The sequence below is a fragment of the Brienomyrus brachyistius genome, chromosome 12 (assembly GCF_023856365.1).
Source record: "Brienomyrus brachyistius isolate T26 chromosome 12, BBRACH_0.4, whole genome shotgun sequence".
Taxonomy (NCBI): Eukaryota; Metazoa; Chordata; class Actinopteri; order Osteoglossiformes; family Mormyridae; genus Brienomyrus; species Brienomyrus brachyistius.
In genome coordinates, this window is record NC_064544.1 from 15179481 (window position 1) to 15197960 (window position 18480).

General features: G+C 41.7%; 2 protein-coding genes across 7 annotated transcripts in view; one reads left to right on the forward strand and one right to left on the reverse strand.

The window, feature by feature from the left end:
- The first annotated feature begins 907 nt into the window (after window positions 1–907).
- LOC125704852 (signaling lymphocytic activation molecule-like) lies at window positions 908–9552 on the forward strand. The gene is made up of 7 exons (XM_048970991.1): window positions 908–1429; window positions 3350–3670; window positions 4280–4537; window positions 5731–5841; window positions 5927–5994; window positions 7094–7156; window positions 9274–9552. The coding sequence occupies exons 1-7, from the start codon at window positions 1396–1398 to the stop codon at window positions 9334–9336; spliced, it is 918 nt and encodes a 305-aa protein (XP_048826948.1). The 5' UTR covers window positions 908–1395; the 3' UTR covers window positions 9337–9552.
- A 3196-nt stretch (window positions 9553–12748) lies between these two features.
- Window positions 12749–18480, reverse strand: part of LOC125704843 (SLAM family member 5-like) — a 52889-nt gene continuing 47157 nt past the window's right edge. For 5 of the 6 annotated variants that reach the window (XM_048970970.1, XM_048970969.1, XM_048970968.1 and 2 more), the window contains 2 exons: window positions 18226–18248; window positions 16480–18061 (listed from right to left, as the gene is read on the reverse strand). In XM_048970970.1, coding sequence (XP_048826927.1) covers window positions 17864–18061; window positions 18226–18248 — 221 coding nt within the window. In that variant the 3' untranslated portion in view covers window positions 16480–17863. Of the gene's footprint in view, window positions 12895–16479; window positions 18062–18225; window positions 18249–18480 lie in introns of those variants that run through there. The other variant, XR_007381259.1, reaches the window with a different exon arrangement.

The following is an 18480-nucleotide window of genomic DNA, read 5'->3' on the forward strand; positions in this document are numbered from 1 at the left end:
GACATCTGAGGGACATGCACAAGCTGAGTCAGCAGCACCAAGGCACAGTGACTGCTTGACAGAAGCCCACCTACAATGTGCGCAGCTGAGCATATTAGCGCTGAGACCTCAGTATAGATGTATCCACATCCACAAGAAGGGCTCCCAAGCTGGACATCCATTACAGAGGACCAGGTGAGCTGCTCGAGCAACTCTCCAATGCTGTTTATAGCCTGTGGCTGCCCAAAGGAGAAAAGGCTGTGGTCCTGCACAGGGGTAACTGGCACTGCACCCCAACCCCCCCCCCCCCCCCCCCCCCGCTGCATCGACTACAGTGACAATTCCGACCTTTTTTGCTGTTGTGAGACTTTGAATTGGACTTGGGGGTGGCCCCTGGCCCCTGATCACACAATGTGATGCTGAAGGGCCACTCAGTGAGGACTAATGACATGCCTTGCACTATGTACTCTATAATTTAATGTCCGTACCTGTGTATTTACGTTGTACATAGTAAGTGTTATATAATGTAATGTTTTACTGTGGAGTACAGAAATTTTTGTTAGCATCTCATCACGAGTATTAGTGTGCTGTGTAAATTTTTGGTTTCCTCCCCATTAGTGATAGTGATTACTCCATAATTAAGCCCTATACAGTAGGTAATTAAAACTATCATATGGTCTGAATGTTATACAGTATTAAATTTTATGCTACCACTGTATACAGTTAAATCTCACAGTCACTCTGGGTTACATGCTACTACACTGGAACATGTACATTGTGGGGTGCAAACACTGCATCTTTCGACAGTTTCCATCAGCAAGTCACAGGAAGTGATACCAGATGTGTGGGTCAGCCACAGAGTCTGTTCAGGGGTCTGCTGCAGGCACGCCATTCGTGCTGCAGATCTTGGTGATCGTATAGGGGGACTGAGGTGAATCTTGCTCCTGAGACCTGGCTCTGCTAACACTTACAGCGAAACCACAAGCCCACACAGAAACTTCCTTTATAAAACTTTTAGGCGTTGCTATGGACATGGCATGTTACCAGTCACTATCCAATTAAAAATGTTAGCTTGCCATGTTGTGCAATTTCCTTCTGCCTTATGTTTATTTCGATGGGTCTTCTCTTTGTGCTGCATCTTTTAGCATTAGACACCTAGTTTAAGTTAAATGCTTATCTTAACAAGTCTCCTACTCACTTCTGGTATGTTTTAAACTGCATTAAGAAATATATATTAGAGAATCAAAAAACAACAATGGAGAAACACAAGTACTTTTCAGTTGGTAATTATAGATCAGTATTTTTAAGCTTTCAGCTACAGTAACAGACAAGGAAGTAACTTTTTTTGTACTGATCACTAGATACCACGGCTTATAAAATAGTCCAGGAAACAGTTCAGTGTAGTGACATGCAGTAATGCTCATCTTAACAAGACTGCTACTCATTTCTGGTAAGTTTTAAACTGCTTTTAATTATAATAATTTTGGAAGTAGGCATATTGACGATAGCTGCTTATTGATAGGATAAGAGAAATCGTTTGATATAGCAACTTGTCTTGTGATGCTTGTTATATTCAGGGAAGCCAGTGATAAGTTGAAATGTTGCGGCTTTTTTTAATAGAATACAGTTTCTTGGTTGTTTTTTAAAAGATTCACAAGTCAAAACATTTTATAGACAGAATTGCATATGTGATCTGTATGTAATTCTTATAGCTGATATAGATAAGCATGATATCTCTAGCGTGACTGTAGTGGTAGCTGGTGGTTTTATGAACTTACAGTACATTTGCATGTTTGTGAAAATTATATTGCAAAAGACTGAATGTAGCATATCTAAGGAAAATACTTGCCTACATCAGAACTAATTGGGTGATAAAGTCCAACTATGTCTGGCAATAAAGACACATATGAAATAACAGCATGATATGATGGGAATTTGACTAAGAGTAACATACTGTCAAATCCACAGTTATCACAAACTTCTCTATGGAAGAGTGGGAAATTATGAATGTATCAATACTGGACATGTTGATCATTAAACTCTACTCAATATGAAAGTCAGAGAATGGGAGAAACAACATGCCCAGACTTTAGCTTAGCATGAAACAATTACAAAAAACAACAAACCAAGCTTATTAATTAATTACTATTTACAAATTATATTGGGATTTTTTTGTGGGGGGGTTGTTATGGTAACATAACTGAAAGCTGATCATTACAGCTACAGCCAGTTTGAATACAGTTGATTGTTAACTGTATTGTAGGCTAATATTAATCTAAAACTTGTCTGGTTGTGGACATAAAGTTTTTCTTAACTGATAAATACAGGTTTTCCCTGCTATACGAAAGTAGAAAATTCCTAAAAATTAAGTTTTTAAAAGGTTTTCTGCTATATCTAAACACCATTGTGCTTTTCAAGCACACATACAATTGATCATTCTGCATCGTGACTTTGCCCATTGCGGATTCAATATATCACAGGGTTGGCATTAGATATTAAATGGGAACATTGTAAAAGACACAGTCTGGAGGACGACAAGTGTGTTTATGGCAGCTTCTCAAAAAGCTTCTTCTTCTAAGTACTGAACAAAGGGTCTGAATTTGATATTTCAGTTTTTTTCTTTTTTAATAAATTTGCAAAAAATTCTATAATTCCGTGTTTGTGCTGTTATTATGGGGTACTGCATGTAGATTCACGAGGAACAAAAATAAATTTACATAATTTTATCATGAAGGTATAACATGATAAATAGTTAAAAATTGAGAGGGGTCTGAATATTTTCTGAATGCACAGTATCTCACAGTGATCTTTGCATCTCGCATTTCTCGTTTCTTTTCACTTTGCTTTGTCACCAAGGAGATCAAAAAACTTTTACGCCGATTTTCCAGAACGCAGGGATCCTGCGCTCCTAACTCCCACGATGTGGACGGGTCAAGTGTACATTGTTCTTTATTGGCTCATTATCATAGGATAAAATTATGTTCCACGCAACTTTCAGACCAGCTTGGTTCATGATCAGGGCAAGATGCAAAAATGAAAGATACTGTGGAATCAGAAGTTACATGAAATTCATTCTGCTTCTGATACGAATTTTATACATAGTGGATGTCATGGCATTTCCTCAAAAGTAATGAAATAACTACTAGCGAGTAATAAATTAAGTCTCTCTACTAACCTTCTTTAAACTGAGTGCTGAAGGAATGTAAGTTTCTGTCAGCTATATGCTACCATGGCCAGTGCAGTACAAGCACCTCTAGAGCCATATCATATTAATAGCATTTTTTTATACCCAAATAGTCAAAGTACAAGGCTGGCTTATGCTTCTGGTCAGTGTCAGAATCAGAATCAATGCTTTGCTTCTTCATTGCAGGTGTTTGTGTTGCTGCTGATCTGACAGTAAATGGCAGCGTGGGAGGGACAGTGGAGCTGCCTTCAGACCTGGGGAGTCTGAAGGTGGAAGATTTTCAGATGCTGAGGTGGAAATTTAAGAATATAGACATTGCTGAAAAGTTAAGTGGTCAAACAGAAGTAAACCTTCATGCTCAGTTCAAAAGACGACTGCAGCTGAGCCCTGATTTCAGTCTAACAGTGAGGGAGCTGAGACTGGAGGACAGTGGGGAGTATCAGCGTCTAGGAAGGAAGAAAGATGGTTCACAGATTTCCACATATACAATCCAGCTGCAGGTTTATGGTAAGATCTTTCACATGCATGTACATGAATATAAATCAGGAGAGGTATTCCGATATACTAATTAACTTTATTATTATTATTATTATTATAATTATTACTTTATTATTTATTACTGTCCAAACAATTATGCATTTGCCATTATTAGAGAGGTGTTCATTGTTGTGCTTGTAATTATATCTGTATTGTTGTAAAGCTCATGTTCCCCAGCCTTGTACCCTGTGCTGCACAGACAGGCTCTAGGCCCCCTGTGACCCTGAGCAGGATAAGCAGTTAGGATGGATGATCTGAAGTTTAGGAGAAATACCATCTTATCCATCCTTCCATTTTCCATAACTGCTCATCTGCAGTGAGGAAACACAGGGCAGCCTAAGTGAAGGGACACCCTGGTTGGTCCATCACACAGCTCACATCTACAATAAAATGCTGGGGGCAGCTTAGTGATGCCAGTTTATACTGAGGAATGAAGGCAGAGTGCCTGGTAGAATCACATACAAACATCCCACAAGGCCTGAGGTCACTGTGCTGCCCACTGTGTCACTGCACTGACCTGAAATTACATTATACATCTTTAAATTTTGACAGCATCATTTTACTGTATTTATTCATTAGAGCCCATAACATCAGTGTGGATACAGCCAGAATACACCTGGGACCCAGAGAACCACAGCTGCGCTGTGCATTTGGTCTGCAACTCATCAGGAGGCCTAAGACCCTCTTACACCTGGAGGATGAGGGATCAGACAGAGAGCAGCTCCAGGCTGCATTTCTTTCTTCCACCAGGAGAGGGCAATGTCACCATCACCTGCACTGCTGTTAATGCTGCTAATCAGATGTCCAGTAATCATACAGTGAGGTGCATCCCCACAGGTAATCAAACCACAGGTAACACAAGCTCACACATAATGACATCTGCATGTATAAACATATACCTGTAGCACTACAAAGAATTATACCCAGCCTAATCTTTTATAAGTTAATATATAGAGGGTGCGGCAGGTCAATAGCCATGACTGTTCACAGGGTACCTGTTAGTACTAAATGACAATGGCTTCCACACCAGAGATCAGGAAATGCGTCCTACTCTACGGTGCTCTACATCTGTTTTCCATCCATCTTCCTTTTCATACATTCATATAGCGTATATTAAGACTGGCCCCCCATCCTGGGTTGTTCCCTGCCTCGTGCCCATTGCTTCCAGGATAGGCTCTGGACCCCCCGCGACCCGGTAGGATAAGCGGTTTGGAAAATGGATGGATGGATGGATATATTAACTCAACTTATACATATAGTGAAAACAGAGCATTCAAATGAATCTGAAAGAGCCCCAATTTATTTATTTAGGTCAGATGTTTTAACAATCATGCTCTCAGTTTGAGAACTTGGAATCAGCCTCAGATGTCTTAAGATCCTGTGAACGCTCCCGCTGACAGCAGATTTAAGTTACCTTAAATAAATAACTGTTACTGTAAATGCACGTGTAAATTTTTTCAAATGTGCGATTTCAGAATCGTGTTCTTTATTGCATAATTATAATAGGAACAGTATATACAGCAGGGCTCTCAAGTCTCATTAGATGTTTGTAGTGAGATTACATCTGTTAGGGGAGCAGCGTGTGTCTCACGGTCAATGTGTGAGACTTGAGAGTCCTGCCTACCACATTCATTGAATCTTACTCTGCAACTCCCACCTTATCTGCCCTCCATGTGTGTGCATCCATGTAATAACGTGCTTGCAGTGGGATCACAAGTAATTTATTCTGGAATTTTACCTGCAAACAACAAATGCTAATTTCTGATTGGCTGGTTGGTAGCTATTAACTCTGTATAACTCATGACAGCTATAAACTCAGCAGGAAACTCCACTCTGTATACCCGTGCATCGTCTATTAATTCTATATTACGGGAGACCTGGCAGAGACAGATAATATGAATACTTGTCGGCGTGAGAAATACAAATTGTGGTGTGTGAGCGTGTGAACTTTTTGAAATGTGTGTGTCTCACGATCATTGCGTGAGACTTGAGAGCCTTGGTTAAATAATGGTTATTCTTGTTTTACTCAGAAACCCAACCAGACTGGAAGCTGTATCTGTACACTGCAGTTCCAGCTGGAGTTTCACTGCTGTGTGTTATCATCGTGTCACTGGTGTGCCACTTCCGAAGGAGAGCAAAAGGTCTGCGAAACACTGTTAATGCAGGATGACAATTAGACAGATCTGGTGAATTACTTGCACTCATTAACTTGGGTTTCTCTTTAAGCAGCAGACACCAGCCAGGAAGAGATAACGACGTATGCTGTGGTGAACAAAGTGGGAAGGAGTCAAAGTGTGAGTTCTGAGTGTGCTGTAGAAGAGACAGACTGCATGTAGCGATTTGGCAATTTGTTACACTGACTTTCCATGGGTGAATACATTTTAAGGAATATTATTCAGTGATTTAAGGGAAATTCACAGACATGAAGAAATTACGTTTTATTCATACAAGAACAACGGAATTCTTTCAGTTTTCCATAGTCCACTTACTCTCCTTTAAAGTCATACACACTTATATACAGGTGACAGCAAAGCATAGGGTCAGAGTGCAGGACCAGCTGTCTATGTGGGACCCAAGGAGCATTTTTTGGTGTTAAGGGCCCAAATGTGATGTGACCATTGAGCCAACCACGTGATTCAAACCGGCATCCTTCAGAGGTTCAGTGGCATAGGGGCCTAAACCTCTGAACTACATACCACAACCCCCACCCCCCTCACACACACACGAAAACAATTTCTCTAAGGTACAAATTATTATTGGAATACAGGGTATTTATAGGATCTGGATGCAGGGTCTGTTCTTTCTTCCAGTAGAGTGTTAGTGTGCAGATGGTGTTGTAAGACTGCAGGATCAGTTAGCATAAAGTGACAGACAGTTTACGTGCACAGTGTCACGGTGCTAACTAAGCTATAATTATATATCAGCAATTATACAGTATGTATCATACCACAACATTAGCGTCCTACATACCCAAGTTAACCTGCCTGATGAGATTGCTGTTTAAACATACATCACAGTATATAACCTCACAGGCCTCTTTGCTAGTTCCAGCATGCACCATAGTCATTACTCTTGATTCTAACATTCCTGTTCCAATACATTGGAAAGTGTGACCCCTGCTATTCAGAATAATGATATGAATAAAACATATGTTTCTAATTATAGACCTCTTGTTGATTGACCTACTTCGGAGTACAAGTTTACTGAGTGAATTATATATTTTCCTTGCTTTACATGAATAAGCAGATACTTGCAGTCCTCCTCTTTAGCATTAGCCAAAAACCAAGCATGAAAAACACACAGTGAAGTACATTTTCATGTCATTGTTGTCACTGGCACTTGTTTGCTCTCCCCTTGCTGTGTACTAAACATGCTCTATTCTCTGTTTTGCAGACTGGGTTAGAGAATCCCGTATCCCTGTATGAGACTGTGGGTGATGTGAACATCCCGGAAATGGTAAGCTATATATAACTGTGCTTTAACTGTGACTTAGACAAAGAAAATATTTAAATGTTGAATCTTCCTGTTGGTATAAAACTATAATGTAAGAATTACTCATCCAATATACCCAAGTGTTTTTGACTCGACCATTAGTATACCATGTTTGGCCAATCAATACCATACTGATTTATTTAACTAATTAAGCTGATTAACTCATTGGGCTGGTGGTGAACTTAACAAATACGGGGAATGCCTAGGGTGTCCCTAAGGAGAAGTTTGGAAACTTAAGTGGTGTTCATCTAACCATCCAACAAGATATCAGTAACTATCAGTAACTTCAGCAAATATGAACATACAACTCATATAAACAGCTCTTTTGCACAGTATTGTGTATATGCGTTATCATCGGCAGTGCATCTTGAAAGTGCTTATTGGTGATAACGCACGTCTCTAACATATACAGCACCCTCCACAATTATTGGCCCCCTTGTAAAGGTTTGTAAAAAGGGTTAGAAAAAATCCACCTTTTGTTGATGCAGCTTCATGTCACACTGAAAAATTGAGAAAAATCCAGCTTTTCATTAATATAAATTTATTGAAAGAAAAACTAATCAAAGAAATAATTATTAGGTTGGAGAATACCAAGCAGGGCATCTGAGACCATTCCTCTTTACAGAACCTCTCCAGATCATCCAGGGTCCTCGGCCCTCTCTTGTGCACTCTCCTCTTCAGCTCAGCCCACAGGTTTTCAGTGGGGTTCAGGTCAGGGGACTGAGGTGACCATGGCAGAAGCTTGATTCTGCGGTCAGCTGACCATTTTTGTGTTGATTTGGACATGTGCTTAGGATCACTGTCCTGCTGGAAGATCCAGTGATGGCCCAGATTGAGTTTCCTGGAAGCGGCAGCCAAATTTTGATTTAAAATGTCCTGGTATTTCATGGAGTCAGTAATGCCATGTACCCTAATGAGGTTTCCAGGGTTTTTGGAGGAAAAACAGCCCCACAACATCACAGAACCTCCACCATATTTTGCATTTGGGATGAGGTTCATTTCATTATAGCCATCCTTCTTTTTACACCAAACCCACCTTATGTTTATTGCCAAAAAGCTCCATTTTTGCTTCATCAGACCATTGAATTTGGTTCCAGTCAAAGTTGTAGTAATGTTTCACAAACTCCAGGTGTTTATTTTTGTGGTTAACTGACAAAAAAAAATCATTTTCTGGCAAACCTTCCAAATAATCTGTTAGCATGAAGGGGGTGTCAGTTTTTTCAGAGACGTGGTAACCTCAAGATTTTATTTGGTCTTGTAATTCACCCAAGTCATCCTTGGGGATTTTTTTGTCTTTATTATGATCCTCCTCACTGGATGTGGGGGAAAAATAAACTTGGGTCCTCTTTCAGGCAGGTTTGTAACAGTTTCAGTTGTTGTCCACTTTTTTTATTATTGCCATAACAGTAGAAATGGGCATTTTCAGGAGAGTAGCTATCTTTTTATACCCATTCCCTGACTTATGAAGGTCAACACACTTCACCCTCATATGTTCTGTCATCTTTCCCATGTTGATGGATGGTTAGGGGAATTTGGGCTCTGTGTCACCTCATGTTTGTATCCCTGTTAAGCAGGAAGTCATGGATTACAGCTTGAAGGTTCCTATTCACTCCACTCAACTCTAAGATGTACAATTTACAGGGGAAACATGCTTCAGTTACATTGTGTTCACTATAATTTCCAGGGGTGACAATAATCGTGGCACATGTGTTTTTGTTAAATTTATCCTAAGAAAAATTATCTTTATGTTAATGAAAGGTTGGATTTTTAAAAATTTTTCAGTGTGACATGAAGCTGCTACACCAAAAGGTGGATTTAACCCTTTTTACAATCTTTACAAGGGGGCTAATAATTGTGGAGGGACTGTATATTGTTATTTGAACTAGTTTCAAATTTTAATTCTGAAATAAAGACATTTGACACTTCAGAGTTCTATTGATGGAAATTTATTGAGGGAAATTAAATTTCCTTTAATTAGTACTAGCCCTTCTAGACAGCTGGCATTGAATCACGTGCCTGTGCCGTGTTGGTTTAGCCTGCTTCCACGTTTCTTCAGCTGCCTCTCGTGATGTTTGTTTCAGACGGTGTACTCCACCGTTCAGAAGCCCAGGCCCCCACATTCCCCATACATTGAAGCTCTGTGAAGGATCAGCGTGGATTGTCTGCAATATGCACATTTAATGCATCAATGTCTCATAGTAGCTGCGACTTGTTATTAAATAAAAATATAGCTGCATTTAAAGCCAAAACGTTCTATATGCTTTAAGTTATAAACTCAGTCTTTGGTTTGATATATGGGGATGTATCCTGTAACATTAGAAAAATGAAATGCCTGCACCCTAATAAACTATCATCCAATCCCTGCGTCACATTTCATTTCTTGCTGTCCTGATAAAAGACATCTTCATGTCCCAAAAAAATTATATATTGAAACTGTGGACCCAAAGGAATATTCTTGACAACATCTTGACATAATGACAGTGTTGGGGAAGCTACTTTGAAAGCTGCCAGTTACTTCACACTGGATGAACTTCAGTTACAGCAAAGCTACCTTAGGGAGAAATCTAGTGAATCTACTTGGAAAGAGTAGCTCAAGCTACTTTGTAAAACAGTGATCAAATTGGCAAAGTGAATGTGAATAACATAAATACTGCACTACAAAACGTCACATGCCAGCAAAAATGACACTCAAATTGTGTGTATTGCAAAAAATGCCTTAACTAAAAGTCTTTGATTTGCAGCTACGTACACAAACAGAAATAATTTCTGTTGTCGCTTGTCTCTTCAACATGTATGTTAAGCACACAATTTTAAACAGGTGAAATTTACCTGTAAACCCGTAAGAATCAGTGGAATAGATCTCCAACACTCAAACACACATACTATAGGCTTGAACACTGGTCTAAACAAAACATCATTTTACATTTCCGAGCAGAGTTTTGTTTATTTGACACATGATGTTTATGCATGATGTTACTCAATTTTAGTGAAGTGGTATATTAGCACTGAGGAATTTTAGGGTGTTACAATAAATGGCTCCCCTCTCTCTAGGGGAATACAACTTTTACTTTACAAAAACAGACCCCACTTTCTCTACGGCGGTGTCTCTAAACAACTTAACACAAGGGCCTCCCAGGCTTCACAGCATTAACTCACAAAACTTCAGTTTAGACCGTTCCCTCTCTCAGGGAGTTGCCTTTAAATCACTCTCTAAGGCCTTCATTCCCTGAGGCGATATCCCAAACCCTCAGATTAAACTGTATCCTCTTTTAGGGCATTACCTCTGGACCAAAATCCACACATGACCCTTCTTTTAAGGATTTCTCTCACACCACACACAGTGTAAACATATCTTTGTGGGGACTGCATTCATTTCTAGGGTAAAAATGCTAATGCTGACTATACCTTATGGGGACTAGTTTCCTGTCATAATCACGTTGTAGGGACATTTGGTCCCCATAAGGATAGATAGATAAAAACTTTATTAATCCCTCGGGTAGATTTCTCTGGGAAATTCGGTTTCCAAAAGCACAGCACCGACAGAAGTTACACAACGTGAGCAAATATTATATATATATATATATATATACATATATACACATATATAGATACAAAGACAAATAAAATATACAAAAGGGATAAATAGAATAAATAAGAAGAATACAAGGGAATTGCACATTTCCAGTATTGAACCAAAAGTATTGCACAGTGAAGTGAAGAGTCACTACAGCTTAGTTGTCCCCCCCTCCTTTGTCCTCCTGTTTCCCCTCCCTCTCCCCTCCAGAGAGGAGTTAAACAGCTTGATGGCGTATGGGACAAAGGAGTTTTTAAGTCTGTTCTTGTCTTTGGGAGAAGCAACCTGTCACTGAACAGACTCCTCTGGTTGTTTATGGCCGTGTGCAGAGGATGCCCAGCATTGTCCATAATGTCCAGCAATTTTTTTAGTGTCCTTTTCTCTGCCAAAGGTAAGGTATACCTGGACCACACACACACACACACACACACACACACAGGGCCCACTGAATTAACCACTTGGGTATTTCTCCTCAGTTCTTTTCTGAGCACCCAAACTAGGATGTCCTGCCTGGTGGCTCCCCCTGAGACACCCCCGTATCTGTTTCCCTAATCAGTTTCTCTATCTTTTTCCATCCTTTATCTTTTTTACATATCCTTAGGGCAGCCGCTTCAGTGCAGATAGGTGTCTCCCTGTACCTTTGCCAGGTGGTCAGGTCTTCTCCAATACTGTTTCTAAAGTCAAATTATGTGTTTTTCTTCCCACCAATCAGGGAGTCAGGAGCCGCTTGTGTAGATCTTCATATTCAGTTTTTATTGCAACAGCAAGGTTACAACCAAGGCTGGACACCCTGCAGACGTGTGTCCCATGCTGAATTTCACTGATTTTTAGACACTTAATATCTTAGATATTTTTCACAAAGGATATCTCAAACACCATATTTCTGGACCAATTGCAGTCATTGTGCTTCCTTACCAGGGCTCAGGTATTCAGCCCATAATTGTCTTTACTGTTATTTCCTGTCTTTTGGGGTCCAATTACTTCCCCGCCCCTATGTGATAAGCCTGTCGATCGTTTCCTTTTTTTGGTCAAAGTTTCCAGAAAGCAAGATGGACTCCACAATGTTTTGTAGTCTCAGCAGAGAGCCCATAACCAGCCAAGAACATTACAGGGGAGACCCGAGCAAAACCCCCAGGACGTACTGTGAGAACCCAGGCGTCTTCGGTAATGACCGGTCTTACTCTCGGCACTGTCAGCTGGCCATAAACTGCTTAGCTATATATCCAATTATATTTCGTCTTCAACATAACGATAACATGTGAGCTGAATAATGACCATATTCATACTATGGAAACTAGTGTGGTGTTTTTAGGGGAGGAAGCAGCGAGGGATACAGAAATGGACAACCGACTACGCCACTCTGGGAATTCCACCCAGAGAATTAAAGTACAGGGGTTGGCAACCCACTCCAATATAAAAGGGCACAGACTCATAATCACCATAGGGGAGACGTGAAGACCAAGAACACTCCCTTTATTATGCTGTGTTTAATTCACACTCCAAAAGAAAAACCAAACAAGTTACTTAAAAATTTTTTTTTTAAAAATTAAAAAATAAATAAATAAATCGCACGAAAAAGAAACCCAAACCCGGCAGCTGTTACCATGGGGAGGGGAATGTGAGGCGAACTGGCAGAAGGTACCCCAAGGGGTCACCACACCACATGGCATACGTACACCCACCTCGAAGATGGGCTAAAAAAGCAAAGCGACCACGCAGCGCTGTATCGCCCCAACCTACAGCCCCAAAACAGATCCTCACCACCCAGCACCAAACCACCCCCACAGTTTACATACAAAACACATAAATACTTAAAACTAGTTAAACACGAAACAAAAACATAACACAACACAGCAGAACAAAACAGCAGCAATTGTAGTGGCTTAGTATCCAGCCGGTTCCCTGGCTCACGTCGGTCTGGGAACACTCCAAATCGCGATCCACTACAAATACAAACATTATTAGGCATGCCCCTACTACTGTTAGAGTGTATCTGTGTATTTTATCATATTATTATCCTCCTATATGTGTACGTGCAACCCTTAACAACTAACCCATGGCCCAGAAAGGGTTGCAGACAAGATGTCCTCACAGGGGCCTACCAGATTGTGACGCAGGAATAAGAGACCTTGAGAAAGGAAACAGATTCTGTCAACATAGCAGGGGGCCCACCTTGAGATATGTAATGCTTTGTATTAACCCTGTTTCACGGAGGCCTCACACAGCATTGACTAGTTAAAGACAAGACCCATGTAACCCCTCCCCTACCCTATAAATAAAGAAGCCAAGGGACTGTCCGGTGTGACACTCAACAGAGGCGCAGATACTGTCTGTTGCACCTGAAGTGGGCACCCTTGCGCAAGTAAAACAGAAAGACGTGTGCTGTCTCGATTATTCCTGGGTCCTAGAAGTGGAAGTGTGTGAGTAGTAAGCTGCGGCGCTTCCTCACACAGGAGATTGTAGGAGTGAAAGCTACGGCGCTTTCTCCTAACATAAATTGGTCCTTCGAGCCGGATCCGGAGAGAGATACCAGAGGGCGCCGACCAGTCCGCCGACGAACGACACCGAAAGCTGTCGACAGTCTCGCTCATAGGGAGTGAGTGAAAGACCTGCGACGTGAATTCGCCACAGGCCGGTGGTTAGAACTGTTCCCTGACGGCTGGGCTGCCGCCTGACGGGTCCCCGGACAAGAACTAGAACCACTTCGTCATAAAGGAAGGACCAGGTGAGAAGCACGACGCTGCAGCAGGGAAAGCGGGTGTGAGTGAGGGGGCAGTAGCGGCCCCATACACCCGGCCTAGGTGCAACAACATACTGGTGACCAAGGGAAAAAGGACGGGTTTCACCCCTGAAAACTGACACCGCTGTCTCTTTAGAGGACAGTAGAAGGCCGTGCCAGTGTCCTCCCGAGGTCTCATGCCAGGGACTTGCACTTAGGGGTTATTATTTTTTGTATATAAAAAAAAAAAAAAATGGGGCAAAGTCAAAGCAAGGTAGAATTGGCGGGCGATGAGAAATTCATGGAAAAATATAGGGGGCAGGAATAATAAGCAACCAAAAGTGGCGAAAAAAGCATGGGTTTTCAGGAACCCTGAGTACAGAAAATATTCTGAGATTACAGACAGAATTGAAATTAGAAATGATGTCCGGCCGCTGTACAGGCAAGGACAAAGTACAGAAAAGACGAGAATATGTCTTATCCGATGTTTGGTTAGAACAAAGCAAACTCCGTGATATAGCCAGAAAAAAGAAACAGGAAAAGAAAAAGGAGACGCTGCAAGCGGCCCTTGTTAACATAGACGAGGAAACACCGCCGTCTGCTCCCCCGCAGACACCAGCGGACGGCCCACCAGTACTACAGCATCCCCCACCATAGCATAACATGCCAGACCCCCCACTTCCTGCTGTGTGGGGAGCTGAAGGAGGGAGTGCAAGGCCACACCAAACGAGAGCGACAGACCCGCATTTACGAATGCGAATAAATCCCGAGAATAAAAAAACACAATGGTACCGTTCGGATTCCGAGGATGAATCTGAACTGCTTGCTCCCATGGTAGAAGTTGCAAACCCCCGTATAGCCCCTGGCGAAGGAGGCCAAGCCTCACCAGCAACAATATCAGTATACCGCCCCTGGACAGCGGAAGATAGGGCTGCTGCCCTAAAAGGCATTCCACCCATAGAGGATGGAGTACCTGAATTCTGGTCCGCCATGACTGAGTTGCAGGTCAGTTTTCACCTAAATGGATGAGAGCTGTTCCGCTGTTTTAGACAATTACTTAATCATAAATGGGGCCGGGTGGCTGGAGACTTTACTGGACAAGGAGCAAACAATTTGCCCCTCGGTCACGATGACCCACAATTACAACAAGCATTGGGCGACTTGAGACAGAGACTAGAAACAACATTTACAAGACGAGTTGATTACGGGAGAATAGCCCAATGTAAGCAAAAGGAAGGCGAAGAGCCAGAGGATTTCTTGGACAGGGTACGCCCGTTGTTCAGGACAAACTCTGGGATTCCTCATGGGGAGGACGAGAACGGGGTGTACTAACAACAATTAAAACGGGCTTTCCTAGCAGGGTTAAAACCTGAAATAAAGAAGTATATTGATAAATACTGGGTCCATCAAAACACAGGTACAGTGCAGCAAGCCGTTGAGTATGCCCAACACGCTCAGAAAGCTAAAAAAAAACTAAACCAGAAGCAACATTCGTAGCCCGAGGAGATCAAATAGTGGCGTATGCAAAACAGAAATACAGGAACAGACAAAACCTCGCGCTGATATTGCACTAACTCCAATTCCAAGCGCCGTAACCTTATTTGTCGATGGCTCTGCAGCCAAAGACAGATACGGGGAAAATAAGGTTGGATACGCAGTTGTGACTAAAGACAAAGTAATAGAGGCAGGAGCCTTACCATCCACATGCTCAGCCCAAGCAGCAGAATTATATGCTGTAATCAGAGCCTGTGAAATACATGAAGGACAGGAGATTACAATATATACGGACAGTCAATACGTGTTCTCTGCAGTGCACCACCACGCAGCAGTGTGGAAAAACAGAGGGTTTAAAAGTTCTCAAGGAACAACCTTGACACGCAGCACGTGTACAAAACAGACGTTGTACAAAAACCAAAGACACTCGCGTTATGTAAATGCAAAGCACACCAGACTGATAATTCAGAGGAAACGAAAGGCAATGCGTTGCTGACCAAGCCGCAAAGGCAGCAGCCCAGCAAACGCCAGAAAAAACAGAGAAGGGGTTATTCCTTATAGAACAAGATGTACTATATGATGCACAACAACAAGCTCCTACGTCAGAGAAAGACAAGTGGATTTCGCGAGGAGCCACACAAGCGAAAGACCTATTCAAGTTAGACGGAAAACCTATCTTACCCCGCAGCCTGTATAAAACCGCCGCGGTTGTGAGTCATGGGGTAACCCATGTCTCAACAGGAGGGATGGTACATATAATACAACAACATTTTTACACTATAAATTTTTCCAATTTTGCAAAAAACTACTGTAGAGCATGCCTTATATGTTGTAAACATAATGCGCAGGGCAATCTAAGACCCAAACGAGGCCAATTCCCTAACCCTACACAACCGTTTCAGGCAATACATATGGACTTTGTGGAATTAACATGGTCACAGGGAGTGAAATACTGCCTAGTGATAATAGACACTTTTTCAAAGTGGGTGGAGATATACCCAGTAAAACATTGCGATGCAATCACAGTTGCCAAATGCCTGGTGTCCCACTGCTCATTCTGCCCTTACCAGACGCCTCATTCGCGGAGTAACAGTGGAAGTCCGCTACAAAGGCACGAAGAAACAATAGGTTTTCGTTGTCTCAACCCGGTGAAGAAAACAGCTGAACTGTACTCCTTTAGGATGGCTCTGGTAGGGTGTCCGTGGTGGGCTAAGGGAATATTAGGAAGTCTTTTCTGTCTTATGGTAATGTTGATTCTATGGCTGGTACCAGACACTGAGGTGCAGGAGAAGAAAAGGTGGACTCCGGACGGAGTGCACCTCACTAGCATAAAAGGAGACGAAACCCATCCATTCCTACGGAACTATTGGTATCGATATGTATATGATGTGGTATCCAATAAGAATTTGACTAACTGCTACAAAGGCAAATGGTGATACAGAATCGCATGGCGCTAGATCTCCTCACTGCAGCGCAAGGAGGAGTGTGCGTGCTGTTGAACCAAACCTGTTGTACATACATTCCTGACAATGTGCATTCACCCAACATGACTAAGGCAATGCAAAGGCTGAAGGACTTGCAAATTGCTATGACCACCGACACAAGGACGCAGAACGACTATTGGATGTCCTGGTTCACTACCGGGGCTTGGTGGTCCATATTACTCAAATTGAGTATACCATTTTTTGCATTCTTTGTGATGTTCTTCTGTTGTTGTATCACAGTGATACCTTGTTTTCGTATAATGATTAATTCTGCCCTGAGCTCTGCTTTCCGAGCCCAGGAGAATATGTTTTTGTCCCTCACCCAAAACATGGAAACAGATGCAGATGAAGAGGAGCAGGGGTGGATGCATGACGCACCATGACGGACGAGCCGAAATCCACACCGGCATGGCCCAGTCCCGAAGTTTAGAGATGCTACACCCTTGTCTCTTTTTATATCACAGCAAATGTATAATTAACATGATAAACAGGAGGGACTGTTAGAGTGTATCTGTGTATTTTATCATATTATTATCCTCCTATATGTGTACGTGCAACCCTTAACAACTAACCCATGGCCCAGAAAGGGTTGCAAACAAGATGTCCTCACAGGGGCCTACCAGATTGTGACGCAGGAATAAGAGACCTTGAGAAAGGAAACAGATTCTGTCAACATAGCAGGGGGGCCACCTTGAGATATGTAATGCTTTGTATTAACCCTGTTTCACGGAGGCCTCACACAGCATTGACTAGTTAAAGACAAGACCCATGTAACCCCTCCCCTACCCTATAAATAAAGAAGCCAAGGGACTGTCCGGTGTGACACTCAACAGAGGCGCAGATACTGTCTGTTGCACCTGAAGTGGGCACCCTTGCGCAAGTAAAACAGAAAGACGTGTGCTGTCTCGATTATTCCTGGGTCCTAGAAGTGGAAGTGTGTGAGTAGTAAGCTGCGGCGCTTCCTCACACAGGAGATTGTAGGAGTGAAAGCTACGGCGCTTTCTCCAACATAACTAGATTGTAGGAGTGAAAGCTACGGCGCTTTCTCCTAACAACTACCCAAACATTGTTAGTAAAAGAAGGAGACATACCTCTCTTTTTTATGACTCAAAATTGTTTGTAACTTCAGTAAAGTACTGAGTAAGTAAATAAAATAATTTAACTACTTGAATCACTATGTAAATATACTTGTAGTTTAACTACTAGCAACCTACTGCAAGATGTAGCGCCTTTCACAACAGAGTCGTCCCCAAAGCGCTTTACATGGATGTGTTGTGAAACATTAAACATCATTAGAGAGAGTAATACAGAATGGGAATAAGGAAGGAAAGACATTAAATAAAGCCAGATGGCAACAAAGTACTACTACTCCCCAATACTGTTTAATGGAAACTAAATCACTAAAGTGTGGTGACTTTGTTGTTCTTTGTGTTTGTAGATTCTGTAGCTTCAGGTTGATCAGGAGGCCGTTGGGATTTATGTTGAAACTTCTGCACTGAGGCATAGATGGTGTCCGATTGTGGGGCTTTCTGAAGTGAAGTCGTTCTGATGACATCATACATTGACTGTACCGTGGCCACAGTAGGCTCATGTGTGTCCTGTTGAGACAAGAGTATATATATACTTTGGCCTCCGAAGGCAGAAACGGCGGGAGGGAAATATTACGATTCCATGTAGTGACTGGCTGTTGACTGGCTGTTTTTAATATAAATAATAAAACTTGAACAGAGGAGTAATGTCAGAGTATGAGGGGGAAGTTTACCTCAGTATTGGAATAGATTTGTTCTGTAAGGACAAATAAAACCTGTTTAGTTAATGGACACAAACACAGGGACACTGAAAAAGACACTAATTCACACAAATCAATGCTAACATCTATATTGATACTAAATTAAAAACGTTCATATACTGTATGTCAGCAGGTAGTATGTTATTCTTTAAGAACCGACTTAAAGGTAATATATGTAAAAAATGAAATAAAATGTATAACTTAAAAATAGTAGGAGGTTTACTGCTA

What these genes read in the sequence shown, in the direction of transcription:
- LOC125704852 (XM_048970991.1), top strand. Translation starts at nt 1,396, where the DNA reads ATGCTCATCTTAACAAGACTGCTACTCATTTCTG. An exon ending in AAGACTGCTACTCATTTCTG is followed by an intron (nt 1,430 to 3,349) that starts GTAAGTTTTAAA and finishes TCTTCATTGCAG; the next exon opens with GTGTTTGTGTTGCTGCTGAT. An exon ending in AATCCAGCTGCAGGTTTATG is followed by an intron (nt 3,671 to 4,279) that starts GTAAGATCTTTC and finishes TTTATTCATTAG; the next exon opens with AGCCCATAACATCAGTGTGG.